Below are 22,376 nucleotides of genomic sequence, written 5' to 3'. Positions count from 1 at the left end.
GAAATTCAAAATTTCCTAAAAAATGTAAACAAAATAAATGTAGGATTACTGTCTTGTTTTGCATGTTTTGTAGAAATCGTGAATTGCATGGAAGAAAAAAAAAATTAATTATTTTGTATAGAATGATATTTGACTTGAGAGGTGGATTGGCAAATGGTCGTCTCCTATGGAGAGTGGCCTTTAAATAGAATTATTAATAACTAACTATTAAAGTGAGGGTTTAATATAAATATATTAAAAAATTAAGGGCAAAACAAGAAGGTAAAAATTTTCCTCCTTAACCCCTTTTAATGTAATATAGATGTGTACGTTTTTTTTTAATTTATTTATTAATTAATTAATAACATCTATAAATTATCTAACTAAGATTTAATGATTTAAATTATTGTCATAAGCAAAAGTATCAAATACAAATATTTAACTTTTAAATTTAATTATCATATGCATATTCAAGTACAAAATTTATCATCTTAGGCATAATACAACATTTATCATCTTAGACATGTATATCTTAAGTTATTAACTTGTACTTAATATCCAAACGACCTAAATAAATTAATTATTTTACATACCTATCCTTCCATCTATAAATTGAGACCAATTGATTAGATTACAATCTTTTTTGTTTCTTATTCACTTTTTATTTTAAAAAACATCTTTATCTATTCTTTCTTAGAATCAAATTTTCTATTTAATTTGTTAAATATTTATTTTATGAAAATGAAGCTTTCACAATAAATAACATATGCAAATGCAAATAACATTAGTATATATAATTAATACCCATATCAACTCCCAACGGTTTAGTGTAGTAAACATCTATAAAGCACAGATACTTCATGTGAGGCAAAGAATCAGTATCAGACATTTATCAAATACCGATACTTCTAGATACTTCCCAAATACGTATTTGACACACGATTTAACGTATCTATTCAGATAAATTAGGCAACCTATTTAAAAAACTCAATATTCGAGTCCAAAACTAAACGAAAAATAAATAAATAACGGACCAAACCTTAGACTAGAATAATCTCCATCTTCACATTTCAGTCCCCACAAAGTAAACATCATCAATAAACTTCTTATTCCAATATAGACAACTAGTAAAAACGAAAGAATAACATTCTCATTTTGATTCGAAACACATTCTCATTCCTACATAAACAAGACCTTATATTAGATGGTTTTCTCATCTAATTTGTTATGAAGTAGTTGATGCTTCCTCAATTTTGCAACAAAGGGCATACGTGTTCATTTCTTCCCATGGATGGAACAGAAAGAAACAATTGCTAGCCAAAATTGAAAATAAAAACTAGACTTGGTAAGAACAGAGCATGGAGTAGAGATGGGAGTAAAAAAATGTCATTATAATAGCAGGGATTGTGAGTCCATTAGACAATCATTTTGACAGTGGAAATCAAATAAAACTAAAATCTCAACATGTGGATAATTGGTACACAATTCCTCGGGCTCTCGTTACAGTTTCTTACATTGATATCGAATTTTAAGGATAAAAGAATTGATACTGTATATTTTCTGTGAACAAATCAAATTAGCTCAAATAAGCAATCATACTAGAGAGAACCATATACTTCCGGGATTAGCAGAGATGTGGGATGTCAAGTAACTCAGTTCCAATAAGAGAATTGAATTGGTAAGGACGAAACTGCAGCTGCTTCTCAAATGTAGAATGACAGGTCCAAGCAATCCACACACTCTAAGGTTAGCCCTTCCTCTTGCCATCTCTAACGTGATCAGCTTTTGAACTAGCTTCGCCACCATCGTCGAGAGCATTCAAGTTCAGACTTAAATCCAAAGTGCTTTCGTTCAAATCTTGACGCACTGGATGATCGTTGTCCTGAGACCAATGAAATCAAAAGCCCAACCATTATACATGTTTAACATAAGATAAAGATGAAGTTTAGTGTCAAAGGTTATGATAGACCCGGTTATTAAAAGATATATGAGAAAAAGAAAGAGGGGGAGAATTAAATGTATTAATGAAGATTGAAAATTAGTTAGTTATGGGATGGAGGAGTGGTGAATTTGTCGTGGGGTTGAGAGGAAAGATTCGGGTTGTGAAGAAAATGGAGGCTCGAATGTCTACGATTGAAGAACATCTCACCTTGCTACAGGTGGGTATGGAAGCTCGGATGGAGCAACAGCTTGCAGAGATGCAACAACTGACAGAAAACACCATGTCAGCTCGATTTGAAGCGATGGGAGAGATCATGGAACAGGGAATGCTGGCAGCACTTGAGGCGTGTCAAGGAGAGGAGGTACGATAGATGACGGTGTGAAATCAGCTTCATCCGAGTGAATAGTGACAGAAAAAGGCAAACAACCGGCAGTCGAGGAGGCAGAACGGAAGTACGTCAGAAAAAGAAAAGAGAGGTACCTTTATTCGATATGCTTTTAAGATTACTTGAGATACCAATTTTCAAAGGAAAAATAGGAGATGATCCACTAGGATCGTTCCATCGAGTGGAACGATACTTTGTCGTCAATTGATTGTCAGAGAAGGATAAGATCGAGGCGGCTGTATTCTGTTTAGAAGGGGTGTCGGAGAAGGATAAGATTGAGGCAGCTGTATTCTGTTTAGAAGGGGAGGCATTGGAATGGCAACAATGGGAGAAGGAATGAATGCCGATGGACACCTGGGTAGAGTTGAAAGAGCAGATGTTGCTTTGTTTTTTTACCAACAAAAGAGGAAGATCGATGAGCTCAATTCCTCACCCTGAAACAAGAGGGAACAGTGAGGGCATATCGATGCCGATTTGAACATTTGGGCCGTTGAAGGATCTGTCTGATGAAACGCTGGAGAGCAAGTTCATGAGTGGGCTGAAGGAGGATATCCAAGTGGAGATGAGGATGTTCAAATTGGTAGGCATCAAGGAGAAGATGCAGATGACCCAATTGATTAAGGATATTGAAGAAGCCCGTAGAACGAAATGGAGTGAAGGAAGCCCAAGCCCATCGACTAAGGCAAGCGAATCTGTTACATCATCAGGCACCAATTCGACTTCAGTCAGACAAACTCGAGTATCCCAACAACCAGAACTATCTCCCTTAACCCTAGTCAAAGTACGGCTGGTTCATCGACTTTGATGACCCTAAGCGATGTGAATGGAAAAATCGTTCACCGTCGGTTCATTTAAGTGGTTATCGAACAATGAGATGCAGAGCCAACGAGACAAGGAGTTATGCTACCGTTGCGACAAAAAGTATACTCCAGGTCATCGCTATAAAAAAGGGTTGAATCTATTGCTTTATAATGACGAGGACGAGGACCTCACCATGGAAGGAAACCTCAAAGTTGAGAAAGTCGATGAAATTCCCCCTATACGTTGGATATTCTGCTTATGGATCCAATGGAAGTTGCTGAATTATCTCTCAACTCCCTGGCAGAGATTGACACACCCAAAACGGTGAAGCTTATGGGCAAAGTGGGAGATAAAGACATGGTGGTGTTAATCGATAGTAGAGCCTCACACAACTTCATCAACAAATAACTGATAAATACACTGTCTGTCGCGATCTCCAACCTCAAGCTACGAAATTATGCTAGGAACAGGGAATTCTATTAAAGAAAAAGGGCATTTGCTAGGGGTGTACATCGATCAGTCAGTGTCGGTAAAACCAACACCGAAAACCGACCAAAAAAAAAAAAGTGAAATTCACTCGACCATCAGTCAGGTCAATCGGTTGGTCAGTTTGGTCTCTTTTTTTTAAGAAAAGCCAGATGAATTGATAAAGTGTTATTGTTAAGTTAATAAAATTAACAACTTTTTTAATTTTAAATCAATCATTTTTTTATGAAAAAATTTAAATAAATCATGTAATGGATTTGAGAAATTAGGCAACATAAAAAATAATAATAAATCAATACTAAAATAGTAGGTTTGGACTTAGGTTGGTGGTAATGAGCTTGCTAAAATTATATGTATATATATATACGTCGGTCGATTTTCAAATTTTTTTTTTCAGAAAAACCGAAAACCAAACAACCGACCCCTAGCCCCGACTGACCGTCCTTAATTCGGTCGGTTTTGATCGGTCAGATCGGTTTTCGATGCTTTTATGTACACCCCTAGCATTTGCAAACGTGTGGTTCTTAACCTTCCAAATTTAACTATTATTAATGATTTTCCCCCCTTGTCGTTGGGTAGTGTAGATGTTATTTTAGGTGTTCTCTAGCTTAAGACATTGGGTCGTGTTGAATGTGATTGGGGCACATCTAAAATGGACTTCCAAATTGGTGAATGGAAGGTGCAACTCAAAGGGGACAGAAGCTTAATGAAATCCTAAGTCTCCCTGAAATCCATAATGAAGTTCGTGAGGGAGGAAGGCCAATGGATCCTACCAGAGTTGAATGCAATAGTGGCTCAAATAAATGATGCTCACCTCAATCATGATCAAACCACCCTAAGTCCGAAAATATAGGTGGTCCTACAGAAATATCAAGAAGTTTTTAAACCGATTGAGGGTCTACCACTTATGCGACATCACAATCACTCCATTGAGCTGAGACCTAGGGAAGGTCTAGTAATCGTGCGTCCGTATCGCTACCCACAGTTCTAGAAGGATGAGATTGAACGTCTTGGTGGAAGAGATGCTGAATGCAAGGGTTATACAGCCAAGCACCAGTCCCTTTTCCAGCCTGGTGCTATTAGTAAAGAAAAAAGGCGGTAGATGGAGGTTTTGTGTCAATTATCGTGCTCTCAATCAAGCAAGATCCCATGTCACTTTCCTATTCTGATCATTGATGAACTGACGGGGACAACCGTATTCCCTAAGATTGATCTCAAATCCAGGTACCATCAAATCAGGGTAACAGCAAAGGATGTCTACAAAACGACTTTTAGAACCCATGAAAGACATTACGAGTTTCTAGTGATGCCCTTCAAGCTGCACAATGCTCCATCAACCTTTCAATCGATAATGAATGACATCCTACGCCACTATTTGCATAAATTTGTTATGATTTTCTTTGATGACATTGGTTTATAGCTCCTCTGCTCATGATCACATAAACCACTTGTCCTTGGTACTGCAAGCATTAACGAATTCCTAATTTCAATTAGAGGATCCTTTTTACTTGATTCTTTTATGACATTATAATCTTATAAAAAGATACGCTAGTGGAAAATTTTAAAAAATGTACGTTTGCGGCATCAACAATTGAATACCTCGATTATTTGATATCAACAGATGGGGTACCAGCTGACCCTTCGAAAATTGAATCTATGAAACAGTGGCCAGTACCAACCACCATTAAACATCTATGGAGCTTCCTTGGGTTGACGGGTTATTACTGCAAATTAATGGCTATTATGGCTCGATTGCTTTTCTACTCACACAACAGCTCAAGAAGGACAAGTTCCAATGGAACAATGAGGCTCAAACCACCTTCGAGACATTAAAGCAAGCAATGACAGAAGTTCTTGTTTTGGAGTTGTCATACTTCAAGCAACCATTCATGGTAGAAACAAATGCCTCGAGAGTGGGAGTAGGGGCTGTGTTGATGCAACCAGGTCGCCCCCTTGCATTTTTCAGTCATGCTTTACCCTTCACTCACCATTTGAAGGCGATATATGAGCGAGAATTAATCGCAATAGTTTTGGCGGTGCAAAAGTGGAGGCCGTATTTATTGGGGCGAAAATTCACAGTGCAAACAAATCGGAAAAGTCTCAAGTTTTGTTTGGAACAACGGATTATCGCTGGTGAATACTAAAAATGGGTGGCTAAGTTGGTTGGGTATGGTTTTGTGATTGAATATAAGAAAGGTTTGGAAAACTCGACAACTGATGGCCTTTCTTGGAACTAGGCACTTTGAGCTGCGTGGACAGACTAAATTCAGCAATATTCAGTGATCAAATTGATCAAGATGAAAAATCGAAGCAAATCCGACAAGCTATACAAGCTGGAGACTCAACTAGGAAAGGATATTCCGTGAAGGGAGATTTGTTGCTCTATAAACAGAGAGTGGTTCTACCTTCAATATCACCCACGATCGATCCCTCTCTTGCTTCAAGAATTTCATAATCACCCAGTCGAAGGTCATAATGGAACCCTCAAAATGTATCAACGCCTTAAGGAGTTCTTCTAGAAAGGTATGAAATCTAGTGTACGATCGTTTGTGGGTGACTGCTTTATATGCCAGCAGTCCAAGTATCTGTCATTAGCACTGATAGGATTATTACAACTACTCCCTGTAATGGAAATAATTTGGGATGACATCACTATGAACTTCGTTGATGAGCTACCGAAATCCGAAGTATACAATGCAATTTTGGTGGTGGTGGATCGATTATCTAAGTATGCCCATGTAGTAGGATTAGAATAAGTTAGGGTATTATGGTCAAATCCTTAATTGATTAGAATTGGGATTAGTTTCCAAGATTGATTAGAATTAGGATTAGTTTCCTTGGTTTCTTAGTATTAGGATTAGTTTCTTTGACTAATTTGGATTAGGATTAGTTTCTTTGATTAATTAGGATTAGGATTAGTTTTACTTTCCAGTTCTATATAAATAGAGAGATTGTCTTCTTGTATTGGCAACTTTTGATTCATAATAAAGACTTTGATTTTATTATTGGAAATTTCTCTCCTTTTATCGCCTAGGTTACATCAATTTGGTCTCAGAGCAGCCGTCTGGACCAACATTGACTGCCACCGGTGGAAGATCGGAAAACTCTTGGCGATGCCGATTGCAAAAGGGAGCTTCGTGAGTTGTGCTCGTTGTTGAACAGTCCACGCCTATACAGGGGGAATCCTTTAAATTTTAGAAAAGAAAGAAGATACCGAGATTTTTTTTTTTTTTTTCAAGATTTTACTAGAATGGACCATTACCGATCAAGGAAGATGACGAAAAAAAAAATATAGCAATTGGTATAGGCAAGAAAGTCAAATTTCCTCCCCAAAGCAGTGTTGAAATTTTTATTCAAGTGATTCAGAAGAAGAATTCCAACATAATAACTCCGCTCATGCTCGATTTTCTCAAAGAACCTATCATTACCCACATTTGAAATTTGATTATAGTGATTCTAGCAATTCCGATGAAAATTCTAATGCAATTTGGAATGAATAACCAGGCGATATTATCAACAAAGAGCACAACGATCCAATCAAACTGGTTTATCAAGAGATCGACGTAAGAATTGGGAGTTAGATGATTCAGAGTGTGAAAGAAATTATTATCACCAACATCAAAGAACACTCATGAATCAATACAACACAAATTTAGAGGTCGAAACATTTTTAAGAAAACAAAAATATTCAAATAAAAACATCTATCAAGAGGACTTTCGGAAGAGAATGCATGAAATTTGGGTTCTTTTGGAAAAAATTCAAGAAAGGCATAATTATAATCTTCAAGATTTTTCAAGAAACCATCAAGAATAACATTTATTCACTAAAGAAGATCAAGAACTCATCCAAATGGGTTGTGAAATTGCGCAAAAAATGAACGGAGTAGAAGAAAAAAAAATCAATTGAAGAAGAGCTTGCGTTAGAAGAAGAAAAAATCGATGGAACTAACGCGGAGGTTGCTCAATTCGAACCAAGTGATGAGGAACTATTAATTGATGAAATCAACGATGGAGATGTTCAAGAAGATGAAACCGAATGTGTCCAATTGGTCAGATCAATTAACTGAGCCACACAACCAACCACAATTACCACCACAACAAGAGAATAGAGTGGAAATTAGTCTTGAACACCAAGAAAGACAACAAGAGAATCGACAACACCTATGGTATGGAAAAAATGTCCAAGATTTATCCAGAATCGTTCAAGAACAACCAAGATCAAGGTTATATCAGAGGACGTACTGGGAGGATGTGAATTCTAAGTATGGAAGAAAAAGATACTCATGGGTAGCCTAATTTGAATAAAATTGAAAAAAAATTTCCACCATTCCTTAAGGAGTCTGCATATATTTTAACAAATGATTTTTTTAACTTAATTCTTGGGTTCATTGATGATAGTATTGATGGAAATAATTTTCCCTTTCAAGAATCAAATATTTGATATATTGGTGTGGCTTGTGAAAATTGGTTGTTGTTATTGACGCCGATGTTCAGAGATGTGTCCGTTCAAGTGGCTTACTTTTTTATTTTTATCTTCATTTTCGTTTTAAAACTCGAGGACAATTTTTTTTTTTTTTTTAGGGATAGAATGTTGTAGTAGGATTAGGATAAGTTAGGGTATTATGGTCAAATCCATAATTGATTAGGAATGGGACTAGTTTCCATGATTGATTAGAATTAGGATTAGTTTCCTTGATTTATTAGGATTGGGATTAGTTTCTTTCACTAATTAGGATTAGGATTAGTTTCTTTCATTAATTAGAATTAGAATTAGTTTACTTTCCAATTCTCCATAATAGAGAGATTGTCTTCTTGTATTGGCAACTTTTGATTCATAATAAAGACTTTGATTTTATTATTGGAGATTTCTCTCCTTTTATCTCCTAGGCTACATCAATTTTATTGCTCTAAATCATTCGTTCACACCAGCCACTGTGGCAACAGTGTCCCTCCGAGAAATGGTAAGACTACACGGTGTGCCACGAAGTATTGTGTTGGACAGAGATAAGGTATTTACAAGCTTATTTTGGGAAGAATTATGTAAGCTAATGGGTAGTCAACTGAAACGGAGTACTTCATATCATCTTCAAACTGATGGTCAAACGGAAGTGGTCAATTGAGGACTAGAGGCTTACTTACGATGTTTTACTATGGAGACACCAACTAAGTGGTCAAATTGGCTTGCATAGGCAGAATATAACTACAACACCTCTTATCACACATCATTAAAGAAATCTCCGTACGAGGTGGTATATGGTTGACCAATTCCACCACTTATATCTTATGAAAACGAAGCTGTTGTGGTAGGTGCGGTCAATACTCTTTGAAAGAGAGAGATGATATGTTGAGGAATTTAAAGGCTACACTAGAGAACACAACAATGCATGACGGCTTTCGTGTATACCAAACAAAGGGAAGTAGAATTTGCAATCTTGGATTGGGTATATGTTAAACTCCAACCTTATCCGACAAAGCACTCTATTTATCCATAAACACCCAAAAACACCCAAAACAGATTACATATTGCTGAGCAATTTCCTGATTTTCACCTTGAGGACAAGGTGGTTTTTTGGGGACGAGTAGTGATAGACCCCTGGTTATTAAAAGATATATGAGAAAAAGAAAGAGAGGAGAAGAACTAAATGTAAATAATGGAGAAGGGAAATTAGTTATGGGAGAGTGGTGAATTTCTTGTGGGGCCGAGAGGAAAGATTCAAGTTGTTACGAGGGGTTACTAATAATAAGTTAGTGTTGTATAGCTCATCCTTTTTACATTGAGCACATGAAGCATAGCGTGCAACTAATTTTGAAAGGTTCACTACTCTCAAGTTGCTAAAGAGCCCAAACAAGTATACAGTGGCGGATTGAAATACTTGGTACGACTACAAAAAGTAAGTTACCTGACTTTCTTCCATTGGCACATCATTAATATCTGGTTTCTCGTCTTGAACCTCCCCCTTGGTTGCTACTGCAACATCATTTGATTTGATAGCTTCATCTTCAACATTATCAGCAGCTTCATTTTCTGCAGCCTCGTTTTTCTGCTCCTCTAACACAGCAATCTGCACATGAAGACAAATAAATAAACTTTCCAGCCTCCAAACATTCCACTTATTTATAATTTAGATTGGGGCGGACGTAAATCATAATTATGAAGCTTCTTATATAACAGATCTTCCCTGTGGAAAACCATCTTCCATTAAGATAAATGGTACCAATGAAATACAAAAGGGGCACACTGCACAAACACCAAAGCAACAGAAATACCTTCAAGAAAACCCAGCTGTTGGTGATCAATATTAGGGGGGTAATTGCAAAAAAAAAATAATAATAAAAAACAAAAAAACAAACAAACAAAAGTGAAAAGTATCCTAAAAAGAGAGATGGTATAATGTGCAAAACTCCACACCTCCCAGGACCTACCTAAATTAAAGAAAAGTCGTCTTTCTTAACTATGAAAACCAACAAAACATCAACAGATCACTTGCTACAGTCTTTATACCAAAACAACCTTCCTTTAATCATCTCAGATTCATCCTCTAATCCAAAGATATACAAAAATGTCTGGCCACAGATGACCCCACACCTTGGAAGCAAAGCAAGGCAAAACGAAAACTTGTAACAAAGTGATTCAAATCTTCAGCAAGATGTGTACGCTAGATACACTTATAGGGGCCAACGAGTCTCTTTGAACAAAGTCTAAACGAATGATCCTCCCAAGGACAACAAGGCAAGAACAAAATCTGAATCTTCTTTAGAGTTCAACTTCTGGAGTTCGGAGGAACAAAGAGAAGTCGAGGAGAGAGGGGAGGAAATCAACCAAAGATCGTTTTCCATGTGAAGATATCGATCAGATAAATAGCCCCCCTACACAAAATGATAATAACTGTGAAAAGAAACGGTCAAGTCTTGGGATTAAAATAGCGGAGTAATCAGTAACACTCTAATATATATGCCCTACCAAAAAAAGGATATTAAAAAAAAGTTTTTTTTGGGATAAGATGAAAAGAGGCATCCTATCTTTCTAGAAGAGGGGGAAAAACAGAGTTTATAACTGCATTACAAAGCTTTAAATGTTGCAAGTGTCAACGAAGTATCTATTTGTTAACAGTGTTCATTAAAACAATATAAAGTTCATAGACAGCCAACGTACTTTCTAATGTTTTGTATTCATCAGGCAGCTAAAAGATTCTACGTTTACCAACGAAGACTGCCGCTTTTCCCTTGACCAGGCAATCTTGTCCAATTCTCCAACCTACTTTTCCCTCTTTAAGGTCCTTGATGAGGTGCCCAATTATTTGGAGAAAAAGTTATAAGAGAAGCTTGATATGGTGCTCATAGCCAAGGGGGAAATCATGTTGTCCATTGCTCCAAATTTCATCATGTCTATAGACTATTGAAAGTTTTTTCCCCCCTAAAGAACACATGTCGAGACTAGCCTTCCATTGTCCTTTTTTTTTTTTAATTAAGAAACAACTTCAATGAAAGAATACATGGACAACAAAAAAACAACACACAGAAAAGGAAAACCATTAAAGAAAAGACCCCCAATCCTATAAAACAACACCCATCAATTAATTACCAAAAAAAAAAAAAGAACAAAAGAGGAAAAAAAAACCTTTGTAATTGAAGCCCAAAGAGAAACACATTCTAACAAGGGATCACACACCATCCAAGTCCCTTTCCAAGTCTCTAAATATTATCGTTCCTCTTACCCAAAGATTCCACTTCCACAAGAGTGCACACCCCCTGAAAGCCACAAGAACGATCCTTCTCCCTAAAGGAAAATGGAGAAGGAATTCCTCTATCATCTCAATCAGTCTCTATAGCGGGCCAACGGAAAGTCATACACCTCAAAAAATAACTCCACACGGAATGAGCAAAGTTGCACCTCTTCAAAAATTGGCCAACCAAGCAGCACCATCTCCACTACTAGGTTTTCTCAAAAAGAATTTCTTAAAAAATGACTGTCCATCCATTAATCAATGAGTCCACCACCTTAAGTCTCAATTGTGAGACCTCCAAAAATTACCAATTTTGTTGACAAGTTACCCATCAGAATCCTAGCCTTATGCTAGTGGTGCTAGTAGAATATAATTAGGCGTGTTATTGGAGTATAGTAATTAGCTAAGGAGTATTTCAGGAGATTTTGTTATAAACCCTAGGCTTCAGCTAGTTTAAGCTTGATTATCTTGAGAGAAAGAGGGCCTAAGTAAATCATATTACTGGGGGCTTTATCAAAAGAGTATCAACTTCATTTGATAAATTTCATAACCATTTATAAGGAAGCACTCCTGAGTCCTGAATGACCAAATGGCTACAAGTATCCATATTCACATCCCCAAAAGAAGTCTCTAGACAACAGTGTAACCATTTTAGGGATTGTTTGGCCCATGGGTTGGGAATGAGGGGGCTATCTAAGCTCACCCAAGCTTCAAGAGTAGCATACATTCAATTTAAAACTAATCATATTAGAATAACATACTTTATCTTTTACATGGTCATTTTAAACAACTTAATGTGTTTTCTTTTGAAGTCAGTCAATTTTTTTACATCATTAAGGTTGTCAATTTGAACTAATAACTAAAATGACAAACTTAAACTAATCTAAAATCTAACAATTGGTCTAATATAATTAAATATTACAAAAACTCAGGATTTCTATACCTACACTCCAAATCCAAGCTTTTTAAACTTACACCCCAAATACAGACTTCTTGAACCTGCACTCTAAACAAAAATTTTCTAAACCAGCTTAACCACATGCTTAACATCCCAAGCTTAATTGTTGGACCTGCACACCAAATGCCCACCCTCATGAGTTATATCTAATCTCTCTCGAACTAGGTTCTTCTTTCTGGCTAGGTGGTATCTTAATGATGCCCATCTCATGTCTATTCTACATTTCTTTCCCAAAGTTATAAAGCTCCAATCATGTACTTTAATAGAAAAAGATATGGAATAAGACTCCATTGCGGAGCCATGAAGCTTTTCTTCACAGTGCCAGCAAGAAGATAACAATCTGGCTAGAAAGGATTTCCTTATTACGATGAAAGAACCACCCCCACCCACCAAAAGTTATTCCAAGACTATAGTGTAGGTATTTTTTTTATATCCGTGAGTGTACGGGACAACTTGCCTGACCCTACAACATTTTGGTGTCAAGGAAACTCGTAGAATATTAAATCCCAAGTAGGTAGCCACCATGGATTGAACCCATGACCTCTTAGCCCTTTATCAAGGGGATGTTCTCTTATTTACCACTAGGTCAACACCATGTTGGTTAATGTTGGTAATTATATTAAGAACAAACAAATCTTTTCCCCACCATCAGGGAGGAAAATTCCCCATACCTCTTCATCGATCTATCTTAAAATCTTTAGTAGGAGGCTATTTTAGAGTGAGATTAAATTACAAGTTTACCTCTCTCGTTAGTAAGTTTGTCTTTGGTGCCTTGTGGAGGATTAAGATTCCAAAGAAAGTTAAGTTTTTCTTGGTGAGTTCTATTGTGTCATGTGAACTAGATGAGTCGGCTTATGAGGAAGTTACCTTCGTTAGTTGGTCACTAAACCCTATGATACCTTCCTTACCTTCGTTAGTTGGTCCCTAAACCCTGTGATACCTTCCTTACCTTTGTTACCGACTTATGAGGAAGTTACCTTCATTTTTTTTACCTCTCCCATTAGTAAGTCCATCTTTGATGCCTTGTGGAGGGTTGAGATTCCAAAGAAAGTTAAGTTTTTTTCTTATTAAGTTCTACTAGGTTGTGTGAACTCGATATATCAGCTTACGAGGAAGTTACTTTCGTTAGTTTGTCCCTTTCGTTGTATTCTTTGTCAGAAGGACGAGGAAGACTTGAATCATCTTCTCTAGAGTTGTGAGTTCGTGAGGTCGACGTGGAATTTCTTTTGCCAAGAGTTTGGTTTCACATTGGCTCTATAGAGAAGTGTTAGTGGCTCGATCGGGAAGTTCCTCTTCTATCCACCTTCTAGGGAGAAGGGCCACTTTCTTTGGGAAGCAAGGGTGTGTGCACCTTCACCTTGTTATGGATTTTATGGGGAGAGAGAAATAACATAGTGTTTAGAGGGTTGGAGAGAAACCCTAGTGACATGTGACTAGGTTAAGTTTTATGTCTCTCTTTGGACTTTGATTTCGAAGACCTTTTGCAACTACTCTTTATGTAACATTTTAGTTGGTTGGACCCCTTTCCATTGATTGGATTTTTGTGGGCCTAGTTTTTTCACCCTTGTATTCTTTCATGTGTTCTCAATGAAAGTTGTAATATCAAAATTTAAAAAAAAAAAACAAAAAACAAAAAACAAAAAAAGTTTAGTCTATGATGCACGAATTCTTCATTTGGGGTAGAAAATTTTATCAGATACATGTCAAATAAGAATTCGTCCAAATACACTCTAGACACGTGTCCAATAAGTGAACTTGTGTAACCCAATTTTTTTAAAAAAATAAAACCAAATGCGTGTCCTCACGAGATATGTGAAGGGGACACATGGAGCTCTTTTTCCCCCCTTTAAAGCCCACATCCCAATCCTATTTAGAAGCCCACAGTTGCGCTAGCCCAAGAGAAACAAAAATAAGAAGAGAAAACATATAAAATTAAAAATTAAAAACCCTGAGTCCCTAACTATTGCAGACAACAGACCTAGCAGACTTTCATTTTCTTCATTGTTGCATCTGCGATTCACAACCAAGCACCATCCTCACTACACCGCCACCAACACCACTGTCATCATTCTTTGTTCCCTTTAGCTTTGCCACCACCATTGTTCACGATTTTTCCCCTGTTTCCTCTCTTCTTTTTTTAAATCTCCTTTAATTAACTTATTAGTTACATCTTCCCTTTCTAAATCTCTTTCTTTTATCATCTTTCTTTTTCTTTCTGAAAAGAAAACACGTCCTTTCATTGATATAATGAAAGAGTCTCATGCTCAAAATACAACAAAGCAAAAACTGAAAATAAAAGTTCAAATAAAAGATACAAACTAATTTAAATAGAGAAAATGAATGCATTCCAATTCAAACAAATGTCTTGAATGGAATAATTAGAGAAAGCCTAAGAACAAGAACATCATGAGGAGGCAAGATGAGTTGAATCCAATCGAAAAGTTAAATTTAAATTATATGCACAACTAAATTAGTACCTTTTGTCGAATTTACATATATCCCCAAAAAAGTTTTAAAAAAATAGCGTATCTACAACATATCTGTATCCTTTTTTTTTTTTTTTAGAAATTGGCACATCATTGTGTCCTATCGTATCCGCTTCCTAGAGTAGTTCATGAAACTTTCAAGTTTTATGTCTAAAAGATCCCTGAACTTTCAACTTTGTGTCTAATAGGTCCCCAAACATTCAATTTTGTGTCCATGCATTCCTTATATGTTTGGAAGTTTTAAAATCAACTTACTTATCGAATATAAAAATCTAATTTTATGTTTAATAGGCCCCTAAACTTTAATTTTGTGTGTAGTAGGATTGTGAATTAAAATAATAAATCAAAATAAAAATTGAATAAATCAAAACCTATTAGACACAAAATTGAAAATTTAAGAATCTATTTCATAAAAAATTAAAAATTCAAAAACCTATTAGATACTTTTTAAAGTTCAAGAATCAAATAACACAAACCTAAAGTTTAAAAACTTATTAAACACTTTTGTGAAATTGTTTCTTATCCAAAAAAAGGGTTCAATGAACAAATAGACATAAACCTAAAAATTCATTGAACTTGTAATTTGACCACAGAGAAATGTGGCTTTTAGGAGAATAATTTCAAGTTCTTAATTAAAATAATGTGAGGCTCCAAGGCACGCGCTCACTAAGGGGGCCTCACTTCATTTAAGAGGCACTTTTGGCATGTGCTAACTCAATCAAAACCACCAAAGTTTAACGAATCAAGGTGAAGTACCATCAACAACAATGTAATTATCGGAAATGAAAGTATCAAGCATTTATCAAGCACAAGTAAATGCATTAGATCGAAAAACAAAGCCAACTCACAATCTTACAAACAAGAAGAATAAAGAGGTCCTGTAAACAGTCAGGGCCATTCTGCGGAGCTTTTTGGATGGAAAGGAACAATAGGACTTGCAATATCAAATTTTTGCTGATAGTGTTCTTGTTCTAGCTCTTGGTTGGTGTAAATGTTCTTCTCTTCCTTTAAAAATCATAGCTCAAATGACCTTTTAATGAGCTGGAAGGTTTTCTTATGGTCCCTTCTTGTTTGGGGTTGCCCCCTCATTGTTTTGTTTTCTCTTTTAATCAAACAATTAAACTGTCATTACTTTCATGGAGAAAATTGAAAGAAAACAGAAGGGCCAAAAGATGCTGACCAACATCAAAAAAAGAAGGCCTACTAAAATCGGAAAAGGATCCACACATGGTCTTAACCAAATAAATCAAGAAAGCTCTCCAAACCAAAAATACAAGACCTGGTCGTCCCTTTTGTATATATCATCTTATCAATGAAACATTTAAACAGTTCAAAAAATGAAAAGAAACAAAAAGGAACACTCATGACCTTACAAGGTTGACTAAATTAAATAATGAAAATAGTGATACTGTACTTGATGTCTATTGACAATTGACAACAATATATATGGTGTCTTAGACAATGACGCTTTTGCTTGACATGTCCTACTTAGATTTCATGTAAATTTAATAAACAATTAATTCATGAAGGAAGAAAACAATACAAGGTTGATTGGACATTCAAAGAAATAGCTGTATTATCCAGCAAGAGAACAAGACCAACTGCCCATACACCTTCGCTATTTTCAATTACTACTGAAGATTTTCTTGATGGATGTTAAAGATGGGTATTGGCAGACGCAGAAGTGACCAAAGGAAATTCTCAGACTATAAAAGCTTAAACTGAGGACATAAATTTACAAACTCTTCCAAAGAAATTGACCGATCTTGAACCCAACTAGCTTCGTAGCAACTACCACAGATATACAGCACTAAATTGACCTTAGATCCAGAGTACCATACCAGTTTAAGGCACTGCAAGATAAGTCCCAAGGAACGTCTATGGGCAGTGCCCCTCCAAACCCAAACACACACAACAATAAAGAACTAGAACTCCCTTCTTTTTAAGAAAGAACTAGAGAAAGAATGAAAGAATACAATGGCATACAAAAATACCAGCCCACAAAAGACCCCTTTAAAGAAAGGGGCTCCAGCTAAATATTGTTGCCTAGCGAATAATTACAATCAGAACTCGTGTATGAAAGCCCCATTTGGCCCATATAAGCAGGAGATGTACACACGTTTGTCCCTTTGAGCAATGAAGATGTTACTTCATTGGTAAGAAAAAAAATCATATTGTATATGAATTGTACTTTAAATTCAAAAGACATCAACAAAATGCATGTCCATACAATTTCTTAATCAAGAAATCCCATTTTCAAGTAAGGCATAAATGAGGGACCAAATGCTAAGCAGACATGTCACTCTACTAGAAACTTTTCCAATCAAAATAACAGCTCCTGACAACCTCCATAACTCTTATGAGGAAGATGACAATTCAATCCAAATATGAAAGAAATACATCTGACATGAGAATCCATGATTTTGCTATGTCCGTTAGCTCCCCGCCAAACGAAAATCATCTCATACCTCCAACGTCATTGAGGCAGTAGATTATACAAGACTGTATTATGAAACAATTTGAAAGAGAATTAATTCTCTTTGCGAAGGGGAACTCTCTTCCTCAGTGTACACTGTCCTTGGCTTTTGAGTTATACATTTTACAAGTTTCTGATAAAAATAAATAAAAAGACGTTTTAGTCTCCCAGAATTTGGCAAAAAGGAAAATCGACCAATCTAACAAGCATAAAAGATTTTCAATACGAAAGTCACCAGGATTTGGAGACATTGGGCACCAAATGCAGCAACAAGGGCAGTGAATATAAGTTTGCAAATTCAAACTCAAGGTCAAAAAGTTCTTTCATATGCAAGTTATAAAATAAAGCAAGGAAAGTTTTCAATCCACAAATAGACAGAATTAACATAGGCATCTTTTTGCAATGAATGGCATTAAAGTCAAGGGAAAAGGTTATAGAGTTTCATTATGGCCCTTGGTGTAGTATCCTTTGTCGAACGGCGGAAGAAAACCTTGATCACCTTCTCTGAGAGGGTCAATTTGCTAGATCTGTGTGTAATGACTTCTTTCAAGAAGTTGATTTTGTGCTCGCTCATCAGAGGGATGTTCATTTGATGATCGGGGAGTTCCTCCTCCATCCACCTTTCAAAGAGAAAGGTCATTTTCTTTGGGATGCAGGGTATGTGTGATTTTGTGGGATCTTTGGGGTGGGAGAAACAATAGAGCATTTCGTGGCATGGAAAGGGATCCCAATGAGGTTTCATCCCTTGTGAGGTTTCACGTCCCCCTTTGGACTTCGGTTTCAAAGGTCTTTTGTAATTATTCGTTAGGAAATATTTTTCTTAGTTGGAAGCCATTTTTTCTAAGGGTTTTGTGGGCTCGGATCTTTTTGTATGCCCTAGTATTCTTTCATTTTTTTTCCTCAATGAACGCAGTTGTTTCTATTAAAAAAAATTACGATTCCAATGGTTTTTCCAAAATTGGAAGTGAAGCTCGTGGAGGACTTGACAAAATTGTTAAAATGAGGAAGACAATGTCTTACTGTATGTTACCAAAAATAATAAAACAAAATATATGTATATGCCACAAAGTGTCAACATCAACTTCTAGAGGTAAGCACAAAACCTAGCTAAGAATGTGACATTTCTTTTCTCCAAGTTCCCAAAGCCTAACCCACCCTTGTCGCAGCTGACAGGACACTAATCTCCCAACTAACTAGTTGGACCTCCTTCCCCTCACTAAAAAAAAATGCATCAATAACCTCTAAAACGTTGAGACCAGCAATAACAAGTTGAGACCAGCAAGCTGAATGCTACGAAGATTTCTCGGTGGAAGAAGATTTAAGAATTTCTTTGAAGGCAGATTTGATGAATCTTTATCAGTCAGAGGAAAGAAATCTCATGCAAAAAAGCAAGTTAAATTGGCTAAACTTGGGAGATGAAAATATGGCATTCTTTCCTCGTTTCCTAGCAGCAAAAAGGAGAAAAAGCTTAATCTCAGAGCTGACTAATGATTAAGGCATTCCAACTAATCGTTTAGAGAAATTGAAGATATTATTTTGGGTTATTATTCCACTCTTTACTCAAAATGTTTGGGTACTCGATCTATCCCCATAAATTTGGATTGGCCAAGAGTATCTATTGAGCAAAATAGTCAGTTGGTGACTAGATTTAGTCCATCAGAAATTAAAAGTGCAATCAAGGCATTGGGAAAGAATAAAGCATCTGGACCGGATGGCTATACCATAGAATTCATCCTTAAGTTCTGGAATTTACTAAAGGGCAGTCTTATGGACATATTTGAGGAGTTTTACAGTAATGGGAAGCTTAACTCGTGTTAAGGAAAACTTTATTTGTTTAATTCAAAAGGAGGATGCAGTCTTAGTGAAGGATTATAGACCAGCTTAACCACTCTTGTCTATAAGATAATAGCCAAAGTTCTTGCGGAGAGACTTACAAAGATCACGCCAAGTATAATAGCCCCTACACAAAGTGCATTCATTGAAGGGAGACAAATTCTAGATCCAATTCTTATTGCAAATGAGACCGTGAAGGATTATAGATCCAAGAAGAAAAAAGATTAGATATTAAAACTTGATCGAGAAAAAGCCTTCGATAGAGTAAATTGGGAGTTTCTTGAAAAAGTTCTTCATGGAAAAAAACTTTCATTCCCAATGGATTACATGGATTATGGGTTGTATTTCTAACCCAAGATTCTTCATATTCATTAACGGAAGACCAAGGGAGAGAGCAAGGGGAATTAAGCAAGGGGATCCCCTCTCCCCCTTCCTATTTCTCTTAGTTAGTGAAGTTCTAAGTACTTTAATTGCTAGAATTCATGAAAAGTGGAAATATGAAGGGGTTTTGGTGGGAAAAGATAAAGTTCACATTTCCATTCTTCAGTTTGTGGATGATACATTGTTGTTTTGCAAATATGAGGATGAAATGATTGATAAGCTTAGGAAAATTCTTGCGATTTTTTAGTGGTGCTCTGGACAGAAAATTAATTGGGAAAAGTTTGCCCTTTGTGGAATCAATGTTGAAGAAGACAAGCTGCTGGCAGTAGCTTCAAGGTTAAACTGCAAAATAGAACACCCTCCCTATTTTATATCTTGGTCTTCCATTGGGTGGCTACCCTAAAAAGGTGGAGTTTTGGCAGCCGGTAATAGATAAACTGCAGAACAAATTGGATAAATGGAGAAGATATAATCTGTCAAGAGGAGGAAGAACAACGCTTTTGAAAGCTTTGCTCGTTGAACTTTGGTTTGAAAGAAACCAAAGAGTGTTCCATGACAAGGAAACTCCTTGGTTTGCTCGTTTCGAGGCTGCTAGGCTTAATGCTTCATTGTGGTGCTCTCTTTCTACAACCTTTGCAGCTTACTCATTACAAGAAATAAGCTTAAATTGCCAGGCCTTCATACATGAGGATTGACAAAAGTTTGAAGACTTCAGATTCAGATTTACAGCATAGTGTGCTCTTGCTTTTGGATGTTTGTTCTTCTTTTTTATATTTTGTTGTAGAAGTTTTGATCGAAAGCTATCTTTTTGTTTCTTTACTGGTTCATTGCAAGGACTATTTTTAGCATCGAGCACTTTTTCGTTGAGATTAATTTGTACGATATGATGAGGACACTAAGGGGGTGTCACTAGTTGAGATGTCCGAGTGCGCCTATTAATCCTTAGGTTTTATGCTTTATGCTCTTTGTAGATATCTTTTGTACTTTGAGCATTCGTCTCATTTAATTATATTAATAAAGAGACTTGTTTCCTTTTAAAAAAATAACCAAGCAAACACAAAATCATGAGAGCTTAATCCAAAAGCAATAATATAATACAATTATAGAGATATGGAAAGATCCATTATTCTAACACGTCTTATCAAAGTCATGCCACAAATTTGATCCTATCAATAAAATCCTCATATGTCAAACAACATGTCGAGGCTTAGACATGATTATGTGGAATTATAAATAAATTCTAAGGTGCCTAACAAAAAATAGGGGGCCATAGTTTATCTTAACAATTGGGATCTGTACAGTAAAGGCAACATGCTCGAAAACAAAGATCGTTGGAAGGAGACTCAATAGAACTTTGTTTGGAGGGAGGATTATTAAGAGTGCTATGCCACAATGAGCGATAGGTGTCGACTATCTCGCAATTTGATATGTAGGTGAGCCCTATCGAACAGATTGTGTTTTGAAAAAAAAAAATAACTAACTTGGATAAGATTAAACTCTTGATGTGGTAAAGATTGGACAGAGGAGGGAGGGCTCAAGGGTTTTTTCAGGATGGAACCATAGTCCAAGTAGAGAAAAGAAAACCTATGGTATCATTGGTATGTAAGAATTTGACAAGCTTTTTCATGAAAGTAGTTGTTTCTATCCAAAAGAAATGGTACTACAAGGCCTACAGGTGAAACTAAGAGTTAAGTTATGGAGCTTAGATACGAATGGACAATATCATAATCAAACCATCATAAATGGTAAAAAATTTGGAAAAGTCCATTGTCCTAATAGAGAAAATAAACGCGTGGCATTAATCCACCACACTTCTTAAAAAAATCTTTATTCCACGATGGACACTTTAGAAATTTCACAAGCACAGGATCCGAACATAAGCAAGCCCTAGGGTTATGCCCCAACTGGAAGCCTAAATAGGATATATGCACCTTACTACGTGGCTAAGGTAGGAAGTGCGGCGCTTCCAAATTCTCACGACATTACAAAGGTCCACATTCGTACCTACACATTTGCCAATCGCCTACAAGTATATTCAGACACTCACGTAAATCTACAAAACCAAAAGCCCAGTAAATTAAATCCAACAAAGCTACCGTTTTGCATTCAAAACTTTAAAATTCAACAAACCCAGATGAAGAAAAAGGCGGGTACCGGTATGTATTTAAATTTCCGGCGAGGAGGCTCCTCTGTGACCGTCGGGGTCTCTTCTTTGCCGGCGTTCTTTTCATCGGCGTTGCCATTGTTGAGACTCTGTGTAATAGGCGTCCACTTGTAAAGCAAAAGATGCGAAGCGTTGGTAGTAGAGTTGGCAGTGGCATTGGCGGTAACGTTGTTGGGGTTAGTGTGGCGCTGAGAGTGGGAATGGTTGTTGGAAGCGGTGGTCGACGGTGCAACGTGGATCCATTTCTTCTTCCACTTCCTGACCGGGCCAGTGAAGACGGTGGCGGGTCCGTAGCGAGTTGAAGACCGGCCGAGTCGGGCACCAACGCCCTCCATGAATCAAATCAGTCGGATCGGTGGCGCTGGCGTCACGGTGGGGCGTCCGATCCGTTTCGGGGGAAAAATTAAAATTGGGAAATTCTTATCTCCTTCCCTCTAAAATGCTTTTTGGCTTCGTCTTATTAACAGAGATGGCTTTTTCTGAACACGTGTCTCCATCCAGGACCTTCCTTCTCGTTCCGTTAAATCCTGGCCCTTCAAAATCGATATCTGATTAATATATATACACATAATAATAAGATTAAAGTAAAAATAATAAATGTACCGTATGTAATTTTAGTGATTACGCTGGCTTCTTCTTTCTACTTTAGAAAAAATAATAATAATAATAATAACATTATGACGTGCTTAAGAAGTTGGAAAATTTCACAAAATATTAAAAAACCAAAAACTTTTCCATCAACGACTTCTTTCTCAAAACTT

The 22,376-nt window shown here is 36.5% G+C and overlaps 1 protein-coding gene across 1 annotated transcript; it reads right to left on the bottom strand.

Annotated features, from left to right (window-relative positions):
- Positions 1–1,349: 1,349 nt before the first annotated feature.
- LOC120083076 (golgin family A protein) lies at positions 1,350–22,148 on the bottom strand. Its single transcript, XM_039038610.2, has 3 exons — positions 21,606–22,148; positions 9,494–9,655; positions 1,350–1,861 (listed from the first exon to the last, which is right to left on the bottom strand). Exons 1-3 carry the CDS (start codon positions 21,948–21,950, stop codon positions 1,727–1,729), a joined length of 642 nt encoding a protein of 213 aa, XP_038894538.1. The 5' UTR covers positions 21,951–22,148; the 3' UTR covers positions 1,350–1,726.
- Between the last annotated feature and the right edge of the window lie 228 nt (positions 22,149–22,376).

Source organism: Benincasa hispida, chromosome 8 (genome assembly GCF_027475165.1).
Source record: "Benincasa hispida cultivar pf3 chromosome 8, pf3_genome.v1.1, whole genome shotgun sequence".
NCBI lineage: Eukaryota > Viridiplantae > Streptophyta > Magnoliopsida > Cucurbitales > Cucurbitaceae > Benincasa > Benincasa hispida.
Note: the sequence above shows the minus strand (reverse complement) of the source record. Positions and strands in the feature narration are given on the sequence as shown.